The following is a 16,251-nucleotide window of genomic DNA, read 5'->3' on the forward strand; positions in this document are numbered from 1 at the left end:
CAGACTGTAATGTTTATGTTGGGAAATGGCAGTGCATACATTACATTTGAGATATATTTCGAATTCGGACCCTCATTCACTTCATGAGATCGCTACAGCACCAGGAGGCAGCGGGACGTGCAACTCCGCCTCTGAGAAGTGCAGCGCCAGCGCGCAAAGAGCTGTGCCTTTTACGCAACGCCTTCACTGTGTTTACCTTCATTAGAACAGCTAAAGAGCGACCGCAGGCTGCTACGTGTTAACCACACACACACACACACACACACACACACACCTCTACACACATCCAACTGCCCGATTAATCCCCCTATTACTCGTTTTGTGAAGGAGATGTCCGGTCACTAAGGCGCATGATGTGTGTGTGCTCTGCTCTGTGTGTGTGTGTGTGTGTGTGTTCGGTGTGTTTGTGTGTGTCCGACAACGGCATTTGATTTCAAATGACCATGAACAGTAATTTACACACATCTGGCCAACTCCATATGCATATGTGGGTGTTCCCAAATGAAAGAAATGTGTTTAATCTTAATGTCTGCATACAAACACACGCACACATATCATGCGCCCTGGTACATGCACTATTCCGTTGTATTTGATGCAATATTTCTTTGACACAGACACAGTTAGGAACACAACGAGACAGTGGCATATGGAGCCCTTAGACAGACCATGGAGGAGTGCTGGGACCCAGCCGGGCAGGAGGCGCAACACGTTGATGTACCACGTGTGTTTTCACTTTAGAGCCCTTTAGAACGTATGGGGTTATCATTTCAGCGCCCCACTCTCCATTGCTGTTTATGTTGAAAATAAAACTAACATTTTCATAACCACAATATTTGAACTGGACACTGGGCTATTCATCAGCATTTCCTATGACTTGACTTGTGATGTTCTTGACCTGAGCAATGACTTGCTTGACTCTCACCACAGTGACTTGGGACTTGCTTGAGACCTGTAGGTCAAGACTTGAGACTTGCACATGTAGGACTTACTCCCACCTCTGGCTGTTAGCATCACAGTCCTGCTAGTCTAAATAACTGAGCTAACAGCTAACATTACCAGTAGGCTACAGAGAAAGGTTTTATAGATACACATAATGCTTCAAGCTCCAATCAGTACAAAAACGTGCGTGTTGGTAAATTGTAGCGTTATCCTGATGTTGTTAAACATAATTCCATTATGTGTTTTTTCTAATGTAGTTTTGGCGAGAAACTTGAGTAAATAAAGTTGTTTGAAGGAGATGTTTTACACAGCATTACAACATAGATATTGGAGAGGGAATTATGACATATTTAACTTCCTAACAAACAGTAATAAGATAATGTATAATAAAGTCATTGGGATTTTATGTTTTTCTTTAGTTGTCTATTAAAGTAACACATTTTGTATCGAGAATAGTTTTGTTTCACTGTATTAGTATTATCTACTAAACTTCATGGTGTTTTTTTGGTATGAATGAATAGATTCAGGTGATTCTATCATGAATCAACCACAGCCACAGCTCATAGAAAACAACTGCTGTGCTGCACAAACCTAAAAGAAATAGCAAGTAGTAAATGTGGTAGTGGAGGCATTGTGTCACATTTTGTGAATCAAGTACAGTAATACTGTATACTGCTGGTTGGGAAGCTTCTGCGGGCCAGATGTGGCCTTTGTGCCTCCAGTTGACAATCATTGCTGTGCATAGCGCCGAGATGTAGGTCCTCTGGCTTGCTTGTTCTGTTCTTGTTCTTGTTCTGTCTGAAGCGCAGCAAAGCAAGGTGAATCTGTGGTTTCTTTGTGAAAAGAACATTTTACATCATTCTAAATTGAGTTGGCTGCAATCTAGCCAGTATTTCTGCCTGCCTCTGCAATCAATCAGCTGTAATACGGATGTTGTTTCTGTAGTTCTTGGTTAAATCGCAGGAGTTGACTGCAAGAGTAAAATATAGGCGCAGCTGTCTGTCTGGAGGACAGAGGTGTGGTGCAGTCAGGTGTGACAGCAACTGCAATCATAGCGGAGGAGAAACAAGCAGTAAAGTTGTCACGTGGAATAAAATGCATTGTTAAGCTTGTGTATGAAAAACACAAGGCTGGGTGTGTGTTCATAACAGTCATTTTGCATTGACTTGGTTCCAAAGTATCAGTTCTCATGACATCCCTACAGATTACATTACCGATTATTCTGAACCAACAAATGATTTTAAATGGCACCATTTTATGATTAAATCAGTGGTTCCCAAAATGGGGGGGCGCAGAGGCATGACAGGCACGGTAGACCAGGAGGAAAAATGGTTATTAAAAAATCATAATTTCAAAAATGATTGATTCGAAAATAATATGATACAGTACGGTACTATTACATCTGGGTCTCTGTGTTTCATTAAAGCTCGGCTCTGTGTGTGTGCGGAACGAGCCATTTTGTGCGCGAGCGAGAGAGAGAGAGAGAGCACACCGGTACCGGAGATCGTTGATGTTAGCTTCTGGTGCTAGCGAGCTACGCTAACGGATATAAGGAGTTGTTTCAACAACACAGTGGAGGAGAGTCCTCTCCTGTCAGACTGAGAGACTCAGTGAGCTAAAGGACTCTCTCAGTGTTATCTCAGTGGGTCTCAAACGTTTTGGTCACCATTAATGTAAACAATTATTTCCGAGGCACACATTTATATGATCATTATAGTTATAAAAAAATAAGAGAATAGATTAAAAACAGGTATGAAATACTATATGACAGTAAAACAAGAATAAAGTTTAAAAGGGAAGTGATTTGTAAAATATCCATAAAGAAAAAGTAAATCTGTTTCCAGTTCTGTTTCAAATGGGTGTTGAGAGAGGTATCCATAGATCTCTCAATGTTGCTCTCAAAGTGCACCAGATTGATGCTTTTAACTTCAAGATTGTATACCTATAAAAATAGCACTTTACCCCTGCTTACACCTACATGCTCTGAGCTGATTATCGAGCCTTCATTGTAACAGTCGCGGGAACATTCTGTATATGCGTGGGGAGTGTTGCAGTAGAACATTCCACTGTAGCGCCCGGTACATTAATGGGAAACCCTAAATGTCTGAGCACCCTCTATGAAACGTCAAGCTACCCCACAGCACCCCCAAAATAAATCTCTGGCGCCGCCACTGAGCCTGACTTGTGTTGGGGGGGCCCGACTTTTTTTTTTCTCCAAAGGGGAGGCCTGACAGAAAAAGTTTGAGAACCACTGGGTTAAATGTATCAAAGTATAGCATTCTTCAGTTATTTGTATGTAGATTAACCATGTCCTACGAGATTATTTATTTTATTACAAAAGTGCTTGTAAAATGTGACATGGCTTTTGATTCACAATTAAAAAGTAGCCTACCTCGTGGAAAATACCAATTTATACTGTGTATAGCCACTAGGGCTGAACGATTAATCGATTTTAAATCGAAATCGCGATTTGAAATGATGCGATTATCAAAATGTTTTAACATTTATTTTTTATTTTTTATTGTGTGTCAGTCATCCACACCAATCAGAAGTGCTGTGCTCCACATGTACCAGCCATTTGTTAATCAATCAGAAGTGGCCCATGATAGAAGGTGATAGACAGATTGATCCAATCACCTGCCAAGTGCTTTTGAAAGTGCCTGCCCTTTCCAGATGGCTTCCAATGGAGCTTTAGATGGTTTCTGAGTCAGGTTAGCACTGCTCCATCACGTGTTTCTATTACAGGGTGAATCTTAAACTGAAGCTTGACTTTAAAGCAACCCAACAGAAGTTTCATGTAAGTTTAGTTCTTTCACTCGTAGCTCGGGCTGCGGGGGTGCTACAGACGGGAGCACGTTGATACGACCTTCCTAGCCGGAGTTCTGGCCGCATTTTACAATAAACTTCCGTTGGGTCGCTTAAAAACAAATATCGCAATTCGAATCGCAATATTTGTCAGAAAAGTCGCAATTAGATTTTTTCCCAAAATCGTGCAGCCCTAATAGCCACTACAGATATATTATATTTTGTCTAAACAGTCATGTGTTCTACCTTTAGTAAAGAAAAAGCATGCTTTTTGCAGATTTCTTTCACTGAAGGGAGGATTTCTTTAAACTGAAAAATCAATAACGCTAACTAGGGATGGGAATTTGAAAGCAAATGTATATTCGAATATTCGACCCCCCAAAAAACGGTTAACCGGTTAACCGAAATGTACATATCCTATAAAAAAAAAATTGGGTAACATTTTTTTTTTTACCCATTTTTTTTCCAATATTTTTTTACAAATACATACATGTTCAAATAAGTGTAGAAACCAAGTCGAATTTGTCTAATGTATTGAACTGGTGATCACAGTTTGACAGCTATAGGCCTACAGCTTTCATGTGTGGAGGCGATTCACAATCAGCCTAGCTGTAGAGAAGACCCTCAGCTGGAACAGAGGTTGCGGGTATAGCAAGGTATAGCATGTATATACGTTTAATTTGGCATAGGTTGACCTCTACACCGCACTCACTTACCTGGTCGAAATATTTCCACACATTACTCCTTTTTGACGCCATGTCTGTTGTGTAGGACTCTTCTTAGAGTGTAAATAATTACCGGACTATGACTGGTAAAATGTTGAATACCGGCAAAACTAAATGTCAAAATGTCTATGTACTTTGCCACCACACACGGTTGCCAAGCAGCGCTTATTGTTGTTTAGGCTGGCCACTCATGTGTCGCGAGTGTTGACAGGGGGCGGGGGAGCACGCTCATGAACTGTTAGCGCCGGAACCTCGCAACGGCTGCGGAGCTCATTTGCGCCACATTTGGGCCTAAGATGAGGTTTGAGTCTGCGTGATCTGCGTGTAGGGAGGGGCAGCAGCCGTATCTTTGGCTAGAACTAGCTAGATCTGATGGATTTGGACATAAACGCGAGTGAAGTATAACCGGACACGAGAGAGAGATCAGCACCTGCAGCTCTGCCCGCTGTGAGGGACCGGTGAGCGGAGCAAAACACACCTTTAGACGTCACCTAACACATTTAGCTATGGCATAGTCGTATATATATACATTGAATTATTCAATTTGATAATATGTAATCAACTTAGGCATCACTCCCAAAAAAAAAATTAATAAAAAAAAAAAAAAATTAATACAAATATTCATAACTCATATTCGAATACATGAATAATACTAACATATACTATTGCTTTTGATTTGTTAGTTTCAGCTATTTCTTTCTTCCTTTTGAACCAGCTTGATTATTATAATTGTTTCAATTGAGTAATAATATGAATACAAGACAGGCGAGAAAACACACAAACAGAAAAAAAAGATTGTACAATCTAAACATATTTTATATAATACTATTTAATATAGTTTTGGTTATGAATTTGTTTCTTTAGAACCAGCCTGATTATTCATCATATGCTATACGTTATCTATGTCAGTACAGTATAGTACTGTTAGGGAAACTCACCTTGGTTCAGGGTGGTGTGTACAGTGGCCTTTATAAGATATGCAGTGGTATGGGCTGTGCTCAATCTACAGCTCAGGTGACATTAAGAGTCATGCAACTGAAATGAAATGAAATATGTTTTTTCTCGTGGAGTTCATTTTTTTGTGTGCGATGTAGTGTAAATGATGTCAGTGTCACCAACAGCACCCGAGGCAGTGCAGGACTGTCATGTTCATGCATCATTCTAGATGCCTGCATACTGTATACATCTTGAATCACTCAAAGCGTAATCTATGTTTGGTGGCTTCACATTCTGTCCAAACGAGATCAAATAGAGGGATCACACGGTTCACCTCTTTCTGTCTGCATGTTCTCACAACACTGATGTATGATTCATGGATGAACATAAGTGCACGTTGTCTATGCAATGAGTCTTTCAAGTGGTGTTCCTGTTTCCTTCTGTCACCATAGTTTAAAAACAAGTGTTCAGGATTGTTAAGAGACTGTATTTGACAGTAGGGTGAGGGTCTGACCTCAAAAGTTGGGCTTTTGTAGGTGTGCGCAACAATGGAAATACGTCATAGTCAGGGGTGCACATCACTTTTTTACCCTGGTTCTGAAAGGAGCACCTGGAGATGTTGCTTGGTGCTCATCCTTAACATGAAATAAACCGTAACTTTTGAGGGGGTCTTGACTTTATTTGCCAGACACACGGCACTGAACACACATGCAGAGGTGAACACAGAACACACATGCAGAGGTGAACACTGAACACACGTGCATAAGTATGTGAACATAACCAATAACCTACCATAGCCAATACCAAATTAATGTAACTTCTTTTATTTGTGTTCATTCATATCTTATTTTACCTTAACATTTATATATTTATGCATTTTTTTTTATCTCTCCAGTTTTAAAGGATATTTTTGGTTACTGTCCTATAGTATCCATTGGAATGATTTCACACCTGTTTATCCCAATAATTATAAAGGAGTGCCTTGGAAATATGTGTTTACATAAATTGTGATCAAACCGTTTGAGACCCACTGAGATAACTTAGACTAAAGTGAACTATCTAAACACTCAGAGTCCTTTACCTCACTGAGCTGTAGTTATCAGCCTCAGTCTGACTGGAGAGGACTCTCCCTCCACATCATTGTAGAAACATCTTCTTCTTCCGTTAGAGCAGCTAGCACCAGATGCTAATAACAATAGCGCCGGTACCGGTGCACCCTCTCTCTCTCACTCGCATTTTGGCTGTGAGCTGCGGGCGCCAGATAAGCCAACATCCCCCATTTACATCACTTACAGCGCCCATCGTACAGGGCGAATGAAACGTGTAACCGGTGTGAAAAGGGTGTTTCATTTACTTAATTATGAATGTTGTTACATCAAGACCGAAGATTAGGATGAGCCCCAACGGTCAAAAATGTTTTTTTCCCTCCCAGAACTGCCAGCGCAGCGCCTCCCTATCTGGCGCCCTAGGCGAACATCTATAACACCAGTGCTACGGGCCGGCCCTGGGTTCATATGCAACTCGCAAATATCTCTCTCTCCTCTCTTCTCTCTTTTCTCTTCTCCCTTCTCTCTCTTCTCTCTCTCTCTCTCAATGTTGGTACGCAAATGCACCTTTTTTCAAATGACCCGGTGCTCTTTTTTTGGCGGAGGTGCGCATGCGCACCTGCGCACCAGTTCTGTGCAGCCCTGGTCATAGTACTGGACACTACCACAGGTATGAAGAAGGAATCAAACATGCTTTTTTGGGCGAAACAAATATTATTTTGGATACATTGTAAATAGACTGCATTTAAACAGTGTTTTAGATATAAAAGTCGGAATTAACCCATATTAATATAGATGCATAAGAAAAACTCAGTCTACTTATTTGTCCTGTCTCATTAAGGTTGTGCTTTTCTACCTTTAATTTGGCTGTTTGTCTTTGCAGATAGAGTAACGGAAGTGAAGACTGACATCTATGTAACCAGTTTTGGTCCAGTTTCTGACACCGATATGGTAAGTCTCACATCTATCCTCTGAATGCATTTTATCCGTATCCAAGACAACATATACAAAAGCTTTGTCCCAATTAAGCAGCCTTCAAAGTCTAGTTTTGTAGACCAATTACTTCACAGCTTCCGCGAACAAGGCTGTCCCATTTCTACAAATGCGGACAATTGAAACAAAGCATTTTAACTACCCTCATTTACTGTTGCCACCCAACTAATGTTACAACACTTTTGGCTAAAAGAACAGACTAATCCTTTTGAATTTACCTGGCCATGGTCTTTACTTAGCCTGCAATGTCAATCGCAAACAGTAAAGGATCTTCAATAAATGGTTCAAGAAAGAAACAAAAAAGAAAGTTTGAGGCTCAATTTCATCTTAGTTAGCTTGTTAGTAGCACTGTTCTGTAGCACTGTTCTATAGCAGTGTTCCGTAGCACTGTTCTGTAGCCGAGTTCCGAAGCAAAGTTATGTGGTGCTGTATCTGACGGCTGGAAACCTGGAAAGTAGAGCCACGGAACACTGCTACGGAACAGCACTACGGAACAGCAATAGTGAACAGCGCTACCGAACAGTGCTAGGGAACAGCGCTACCGAACAGTGCTAGGGAACAGCGCTACCGAACAGTGCTACGGTCAGTGCAGTCAGTAACAACGTGTTACATAAACAGGAAATCCACCGTAGATTAGACCGTACCAATTGTGAGACCGCTTGTTTCTGCTTACTTGACCACAGTGCCTGGGTCCTCTGAAGACTGTGGTCACTGGGATGCAGCTAAAGTGTGAAATGGAAATGGCTTCAGCTCCTTGAAAGCCTTGACCCCAACACTCCAAGCTGTCAAAATAAATGTCCATTCAAAACACAGCACTTTTGAATCTGCTTCTAGCTAAATTGCTTTGTATGAAACATGGAACTTGACACACTGGCTAAATGTCATTTGTGGCAATTTAGAAATGCCTCTGACAAAGTAAATTCATCAGGAAGAACAAGCTTGTTTCAAAAGACAATGACATTCCTAGAAATAGGGAAGATATTTTTAGAAATATTATTTTAGAAATTATTCATATAAATAGCATACTGTGCTAAATTGGGTGTTGCACTGATAGAGAATCGCTCCAGTTAACCAAGTGTAAGTGAGACATATTGCAACATTTAAAGGTGGGGTAGGTAAGTTTCAGAAACCGGCTCGATTGTACTAAAATGTGAAAGTACACAGCCGAAAAGAATCCGCCCCTTCCTTCAGACTTCCTCACAGAGCACCTCCTCCAACACACATGAACGCGCACATGACGTCAGCAGACTGGTGAAAGTGGCCGCCTGTTGCTGGCGAGTCATTGAAGTACTGCTGCAATGCACGCCCAATGACAGCACGCCCAATGAGGGCACGAGATACATTTGTGCGTGCACGAGATGGAAGGCTGACAGACAGGGCGGCAATGGTCGTGCTTTTTACAGTATTGCGGGTTCCACAGATGACATTTTTTTATGGATTTTTTGTCAAAGCACTTCAGATATTCATTGCTATCGGGATGTTAAGAGCATTCCATGGAATATAACAAAAAGTGTATCTCGAGCCGGTTTCTGAAACTTACCTACCCCACCTTTAAAAGGGGTCATGTGATTTATACTTTCTATTCTGATACATGTACTCTTTGTTGGGTTTGACCAGACTGACATGATCCTTTAAGAAATCTCAGGGTTGCCTCGCTGGGCCAGTTAAGACAAAATCACAAAGATCCAGCAGATAATATCTTGCAGACAGAGGCCTGTCAGCTCTGCTTGCCCTGTTGCCATTGGAAACCCAGGCACTCCAACCGTGAGAGTGATGACATGGCAAGGGTCAGCCTGTGTTATTAAAAATGAGATCTGATCATCCACTGCCATGCCATTCTGATATAGGGCAGTGTGATGTATTTACATATTAATGATCATTATCATATATTGGCCGTCCGTTATAAATCTTAAGATGATTCTAGTGCAGCATTTTAATAGGATGGCACATCGTTTAGTCCTGCCTGTTGTGTTAAGATTGCAATGATGTTCAAAATGCATCTCATTAAACCACAACATGGTTGAACGCCGTCTACTTTTTTGTGGATTTGAATAGATTGACCGAGGTGGCACAGCTAATGTTTTTGTGGGAGATCTGTAGCTGTTTCTTGTCAATCAAAGACTTTTACAGCTTTTATCAGCTAAAGTCAGCCTGGTACCATGACCAAAACAGCTGAAAGCCAACGTTTGGCTCAGAAAATCGGCCATTTATTGGATTTGTTGCCTCTCGAATTGAACATTTTGTTATGGAAACTACATGTCCATTCACAGCAGCAAGAGAGCGCTGTTGAGGTAACTAAAAGATATTAAATAAATGTAGTGGAGTAAAGGTACACACAATTTCCTCTGAATTGTAGTGGAGTAGAAGTATAATGTAGCAAAACTTGAAATACTTAAGTAAAGTACAAGTACCTCAACATTGTACTTAAGTACAGTACTTGAGTAAATCTACTTAGTTACTTACTGCAGGTATGTTATGTGTGCTAGCACTGTAGATGAAATTAAAAAAATGTAATTCGGTTTCCAATTTCTTTAGTCAAAAGAACCGATACAAATACTATTAAAGTACCAGATCGACTAGCAGTATCGGTAAGAGTAGTACCGTTACAATCTTAACGATACCCATAGGAGTTGCTGATGTAGCAGGTAGAAGAGTTCAGGAGTTCATTGTATAGTCACTCAATGGAAAGACAAGTATCCCTCTCCGAACAATAGCAAATACATTCTAACTCCTTGGGGTAATAGCCGATTGGAATACCTACACTTGACACTTATTAAGACATCTTGATTCTCCTTGGACTAAACATGTGATGTACCCACAAGGTTCCTAAGCAGTTTAATGGTCCTGATGATGCACCCAAGCTGGATCTTGAATGGGTCAGCACGTGGAAAAACTTGCATACTTGAGAATTGCTGACCCAGTCATTCTACTCCTTGGGACAGCCGTATCAAGGAGAACTTCAGGCAACTCTGTGCAATCTGCATAAACATGTCTTTAGCTTAGTTTTATATGCTAAAAGCAAAGTATTGTCAAACAGAGGAATGCCTTGATTAAACAGTCTTCTGAGAAGGACAATCACTTGCACCTTCAATTTCAGACTTGGCTTTCCTAAAGATAACGGAGAAGGGATTTGACAAGAATATTACCCAAAGTTGGGAAGCTAACAGTGAGCTTATCAACGTTTCATGTCATTACATCCTTACTTGAGAGAAAATCTATCATGAGAAGCCTCTGTAAATAATTGATGCAAAACATCCTGACCAACAAGTCCGTGGCATGAGAGTTCACACCCTCCAGCAGGGCACAGGGTCAAATATTTCTTGGAGATGGAAATCCTGCGTTCGTTACATAGAGGCTGTGTTCATTTATCTTGGTTAATGGCTAAAACGTGTATCGAAATATAAAGCTAAAAACTGAGCAAACAGTATCCCATCACATCATACTACATCAGCTGGTCATTACCATCAAGCACCTCATCCCCTTTTAAAGAGGCCCTATTCTGTTTTTAGGGGTGTTCCTCTCCTGTCGTGCATTATATAGGTTATTGTGCATGAAAATCATCTGCAAAGGCTAAAATCATAAAAGTTCCCTCCAGAGCAGGGTTTCTCAAACTTTTTCATACCAAGGACCACTTAACCAATAAAAAAAACACTCCCGGACCACCTAACTCCACAAATATCAAAAAACACATTGTTTTTCTAGAACAGATTACAAATCGCCTGAAAATGGTACAAACAAGTGGCAACATGTGTGATGAAGGTGTTGCCTCGCTCCATTGCAGAGATATTTCCGCGAGAGTGCGGAAACTGGAAGGAAGTTATTTATTTCAAATGTGAAATGTTACCAATATACTCACGGACCACTAGAGGGCGCTCACGGCAGTGTTTCCGCCAGGGGGGGGGGGGGTCATTTGGCTCGGCTCTCTTCAAGCGCCGGCTGTTTCGGCTCCCAAACGGCTCTTCATGTCACCACAGTTTACCGCGGAGCCTCAGTATCGCCGCTGCGAGGCTCCGGCGCTCGCAGTTCACACGCGTGCTCCACTAAAACCCCCCCCGCTCATTGCTTCCAAATCGCGCACGTTCCGTGTTGTCCGGTAGCAGGCACCTTCGATGTCGGGGAAACGATCTTCAATACTCCGAAAAGAATCCCACCAGACTCCTTTGCCCCTCCAACAGAGGGATGTCCTTGTCCTTTTTCCTTTTCGTCATTTCAAGCGATAAAAACTCTCGATCTTATCTCGAATTATAAATATTGTTGGACGCCCTCGGCTCGAGTTCAGGACGTCCCGAGCTGAATAAGGGCGTCAAATGACGGCAAGACACCCCCTAGCGGAAACGCTGGCTCACGGACCACCAGTGGTCCGCGGACCACACTTTGAGAAGCACTGCTCCAGAGGGAGTTTTAGCCCGCCCCCCTCACTATGTAACACTTGTGCTTTTATTGGCTAGCCCACCAACCCATTGTACTTGATTAGTAAGGAGCGGGACATTTCTGACACATCCCTAAGCGGTGAACCAATCACAGCAGAGCGGGCTCTGGTTTCAGACAGAGGGTGAAAAGAGGTTGAGAAAAATAAAAAGCTTTTTGAACATTAAATCATGGAGACATGTCACAGTAGAGACACACAATACTGCAGAATACGTCCTCTTTAACATAATAACACAGAACGACAACAGCAAACTACATTTTAGTGTGTCTCATTGCAGGATATAGCTTTACAGTCACCATGTACTGTATATGTTCCTTCCTCTGACAGAGTACATAGGGGTAGCTATGGTTGCTACATGATTAGACAACACATCCTCACTCCCAGGTCGGCCTATGTTGACGTTATGTCAAGTCCCCTGTGTCGGCTTTTTCCAACGCAAGGGGGGGGGGCCTTAGAGTCCATTTTCAACGCAAGGGGGGGGCCCTTAGCGTCCATTTTCAGCTTTCCGGGATGTCCATATGCTTCTATGGACGCTCATGGAAGCACGGCATTCGTTTGTGTCGACTGCCCTTAAAGGCAATGTGAGCGTCCATTCCCATTGGATAACGGAGAATTGTACACCCGGATGTAAGTATTCCTCTTACTGACGATTGATTTTACAGTGATATCTGCACTACTCATCGACTAAAAAACACCAGAGTATCCTTGTTAATTACACAACATTGATTGGTTTAAATTGTGTGCAATGCTTTTGTATTTTTCCCCTTCGATTCGGAGAAACAAATCTTTTTTCGGAGTAAAGGATGGCAGAAGACACTACACTACCCAGAATCCCCAGCTATCGTTTGGACTACACCATGTGCTCGTGATAGTCCTCAAGCTCTGTGATTGGAGAGTGTGCTCCGAGGGTTAAGCCGATTCTCGAACAGCACTTGAAATGGGATGGAACCACGGACTGTCCAAAACTGGATTTGAACGGGTCCACCGCGTCCCCCCCTCCCCCACCCGTCCCCAGAACTACACATGCTGGCTATTCTGTTTCGCAACATGTTCTCTATGGCACGTCTCTACTGGGAGTTGTAGTTTTAAAAGACGTTTTCGTATTTCCCATAATAAGAAGTTGCCAGTATTAAACTGTGTACATCCCTGGAGGTTTAGGGGACAGGAAACACTCACATTTAAAACATATAATTAATAAATGGGTGAAAATTGCTTGTGCCCATAATGGGCAGTATTAATATATATACCCACATGCCAGCTAAGGTCAGAAGAGCTTTATTTAACAGCTGGTCGTATGTTTGTGACCCCTGTTGTTAATTGATAACATTACATTACATTACATTACATTAATTGATAAGCCTGAAACATGCACTTGTCAAGGTTCAGAGGCACATTTTGCAAATATGGCAGTAGCCATCAATCATCTTAAGATAAGATACTTTATCCCAAGTTGGAACATTTGCGTTACATCAGCATGTGTATGGTTGTAAATATTCAGTGGTGTTTATTTGAAAATCATTTAGTATAATCACATAAATTCTGGGTTTTATATTTAACAATTCTGTGTTCTTTATTTATTGATTGTTCAATACCTGACAAGGCCGGAGATGAAATATCTACATACATCTTATAAGAGTATAATACATATGCATAATATCAGTTAAAATAAGTGCTTCAACATAGTTAACATTGCTGGAGGTATGCACAAATATTGATAGATGTCTTGTAATGCACTGTTGAGGAACCTGCGACCCAAGTTTTTCATTCAGTGCAGAACTACACCACAGTTGTGTAGGCCTATATGATATGTCAATAAACCTTAGAAAATCTTGAAATCTTGAAAGGGATGTGCAAAATAGTCATTACATACAGTCTTTAATTAACTATTAGTAGAGAATAACGAGTAATGAATATACTTTATAGGGATCCTATTAATATCTAATAATAAAAATAATGAAATTCAATAACATGCTTTAACCACCAGGTGTCCCTTTATATCAGCTGTGCACCTTTATGGTGTAAATACAGCCTATCTACCAATTGGATCAAATATAAAAGTGAGCCGAATTAGTGTTGATACTGCAAGGAGACGTATTGTGTGAAAAGAAATGTAAGATGTTGTTTAATGGCTGATATATTTATGATCCACGTCACGTTTTCAGTTCCTCATGTTTGTCTAGAAGTCTTCTCATCAGGGCTCTATAAATACAGAACTACGGCAGATATGTAATATGTAATGCAGCCGAACCGTGTATTACAATGCCGTTATGTGATGACTTTCAAAGAGAAAAGCAAGCACACCCGGAATAAAGTATTATTATTTATTTTTTTAAATGTTTTCGGTCTGTTTCCGGTATTTGTTAATGACGATGTGCTCTGAGTTGTGAGACTGGAATTGCACAGGGGAAAATAACGTATCTTTAGATGCGGATTTTGTTAAACTAATATGTTTGCGCTGTGGACCAACACTATACATTGACGGTAGCAATAAAGATAACACCATTAAACAGTTACACAACATAACAGAAATAATATCGATAGCAGCGTCCCTAGCAACCACCTTGGTAACAATGAAAACGTTATGGACGCAATTTCCTGAAGTAATCTTCGTAATAACTAGCAAACTAAAGATCATGTACATCCACTGCACACATAATCTGAAATAACAACTCATATTTCTCGCATCAAATGACATCAAAACGCATTTTAATGGCCAAACTAACTTTAAAATAGGCATTTTACACCAAGAATAAAACGAAGTTCGGCCATGTTTTTTTTTTTGCAGATCACGTGATGTCAAACAGAGCACATGGTGTAGTCCAAACGATAGCTGGGGATTCTGGGTAGTGTAGTGTCTTCTGCCATCCTTTACTCCGAAAAAATATTTGTTTCTCCGAATCGAAGGGGAAAAATACAAAAACATTGCACACAATTTAAACCAATCAATGTTGTGTATTTAACAAGGATAAGCTGGTGTTTTTTAGTCGATGAGTAGTGCAGATATCACTGTAAAATCAATCGACAGTAAGGAGAATACTTACTTCCTGTGGTGTCTAGACAGTTGTGTTAAGTTAATTTATTTAGTTCAGTCCTTTTTGTCTTTTGCCTTGTCTTGTGATTTCCTGTTTTATTTTGTAGTAACCTTTCCCTCTCGTTTCAGAGCATTCCTGCCCTGGTGTGTTTTTCCCGCCAGTGTGATTGTCAGCCCCTCCCTTAATGGTTGCCACCTGTGTCCCCTTACCTAGTGTGTATATATAGTCTGCGTCTCCCTTTGTCTTGTGTCAGTTCGTCTTGTCTCGTCAAGCCTGCCAGTCATCCCTTGATCGTGTGAAGTATATTTTTGATAGTCCATGTAGATGTTTTTTGGTTTAGAGTTTTTGATCCTCCAAGTGAGCGTTTTGTGTTTGACCTTAATTAAAAGACCTTGTTAATTCTGATCTGTTTCTGGTGTTTGGGTCCTGAGCCTCGTGACATTATTAACACTTCCGGGTGTACAATTCTCCGTTATCCAATGAGAATGGACGCTCACATTGCCTTTAAGGGCAGTCGACACAAACGAATGCCGTGCTTCCATGAGCGTCCATAGAAGCATATGGACGCTAAGGGCCCCCCACTTGCGTTGAAAATCGACTCTAAGGCCCCCCCCCCTTGCGTTGGAAAAAGCCGACACAGGGGACTTGACATAACGTCAACATAGGCCGACCTGGGAGTGAGGATGTGTTGGATTAGACTTCAAAGTAGTGCAGCACCCAATTTAACTTAAGAGTGAAATAGACAGGATGGTAGAATCAATGGTGTTACCTGTGGAGCTGTGAACATAAAGGAGTTACTGCTCTGCTTCCTGCTGCTTGTGTACTGTTCATACGTTGTTGTGTGAAGTGCATTGATTCCACAAAGGAAATGAGGGTCAACCTCGGGGCTCCGGAACTGATGATTGGATGATAAGTCAGCTGTGGCCTAGGTTAAAGGTCCATTTTAGATCAATTTTTTTAACAGAACAGAGAATGGGGATTTTGTCCACCATCTTTTACACCGTAGTGATGCTATAAATGGATTGTCTCACTGCCAGAATGGACAGAGGTTGGAGAATGTACAAATGCAATACTGTTTCTGATAGTTGGGATTTTCTCATGTCTTTAATACAGACTTCTAGTGTGTTGACAAGGAAACAAAGTGCTCCAACTCTCAAGCACACACACTCACACGCACAATGCCTTAAAAGCTTTTCTCAGTTTTCCAGCACAATCCCAGCCATCAACCCCTTCCCCACCCCCACCTGCCTCTCCTCAAATATTTAAGTGGCACTGAAGCGAGGGGGGCAGATGGATGGAAGTGGTCGTGATCGAGGCAGCACCTTCAAAAGAAAGAAAAAAGAGAG

The 16,251-nt window shown here is 41.3% G+C and overlaps 1 protein-coding gene across 2 annotated transcripts in view; it reads left to right on the plus strand.

The window, feature by feature from the left end:
• gabra2a (gamma-aminobutyric acid type A receptor subunit alpha2a) overlaps positions 1-16,251 on the plus strand; it is a 38,399-nt gene that overhangs the window by 7,014 nt on the left and 15,134 nt on the right. Inside the window, exons 1-2 of one of the 2 annotated variants that reach the window (XM_034110899.2) lie at positions 4,672-4,927; positions 7,335-7,402. In XM_034110899.2, the coding sequence (XP_033966790.1) occupies positions 7,400-7,402 (3 nt within the window). In that variant the 5' untranslated portion in view covers positions 4,672-4,927; positions 7,335-7,399. Of the gene's footprint in view, positions 1-4,671; positions 4,928-7,334; positions 7,403-16,251 lie in introns of those variants that run through there. The other variant, XM_034110898.2, reaches the window with a different exon arrangement.

Source organism: Pseudochaenichthys georgianus, chromosome 22 (assembly GCF_902827115.2).
Source record: "Pseudochaenichthys georgianus chromosome 22, fPseGeo1.2, whole genome shotgun sequence".
Lineage (NCBI taxonomy): Eukaryota > Metazoa > Chordata > Actinopteri > Perciformes > Channichthyidae > Pseudochaenichthys > Pseudochaenichthys georgianus.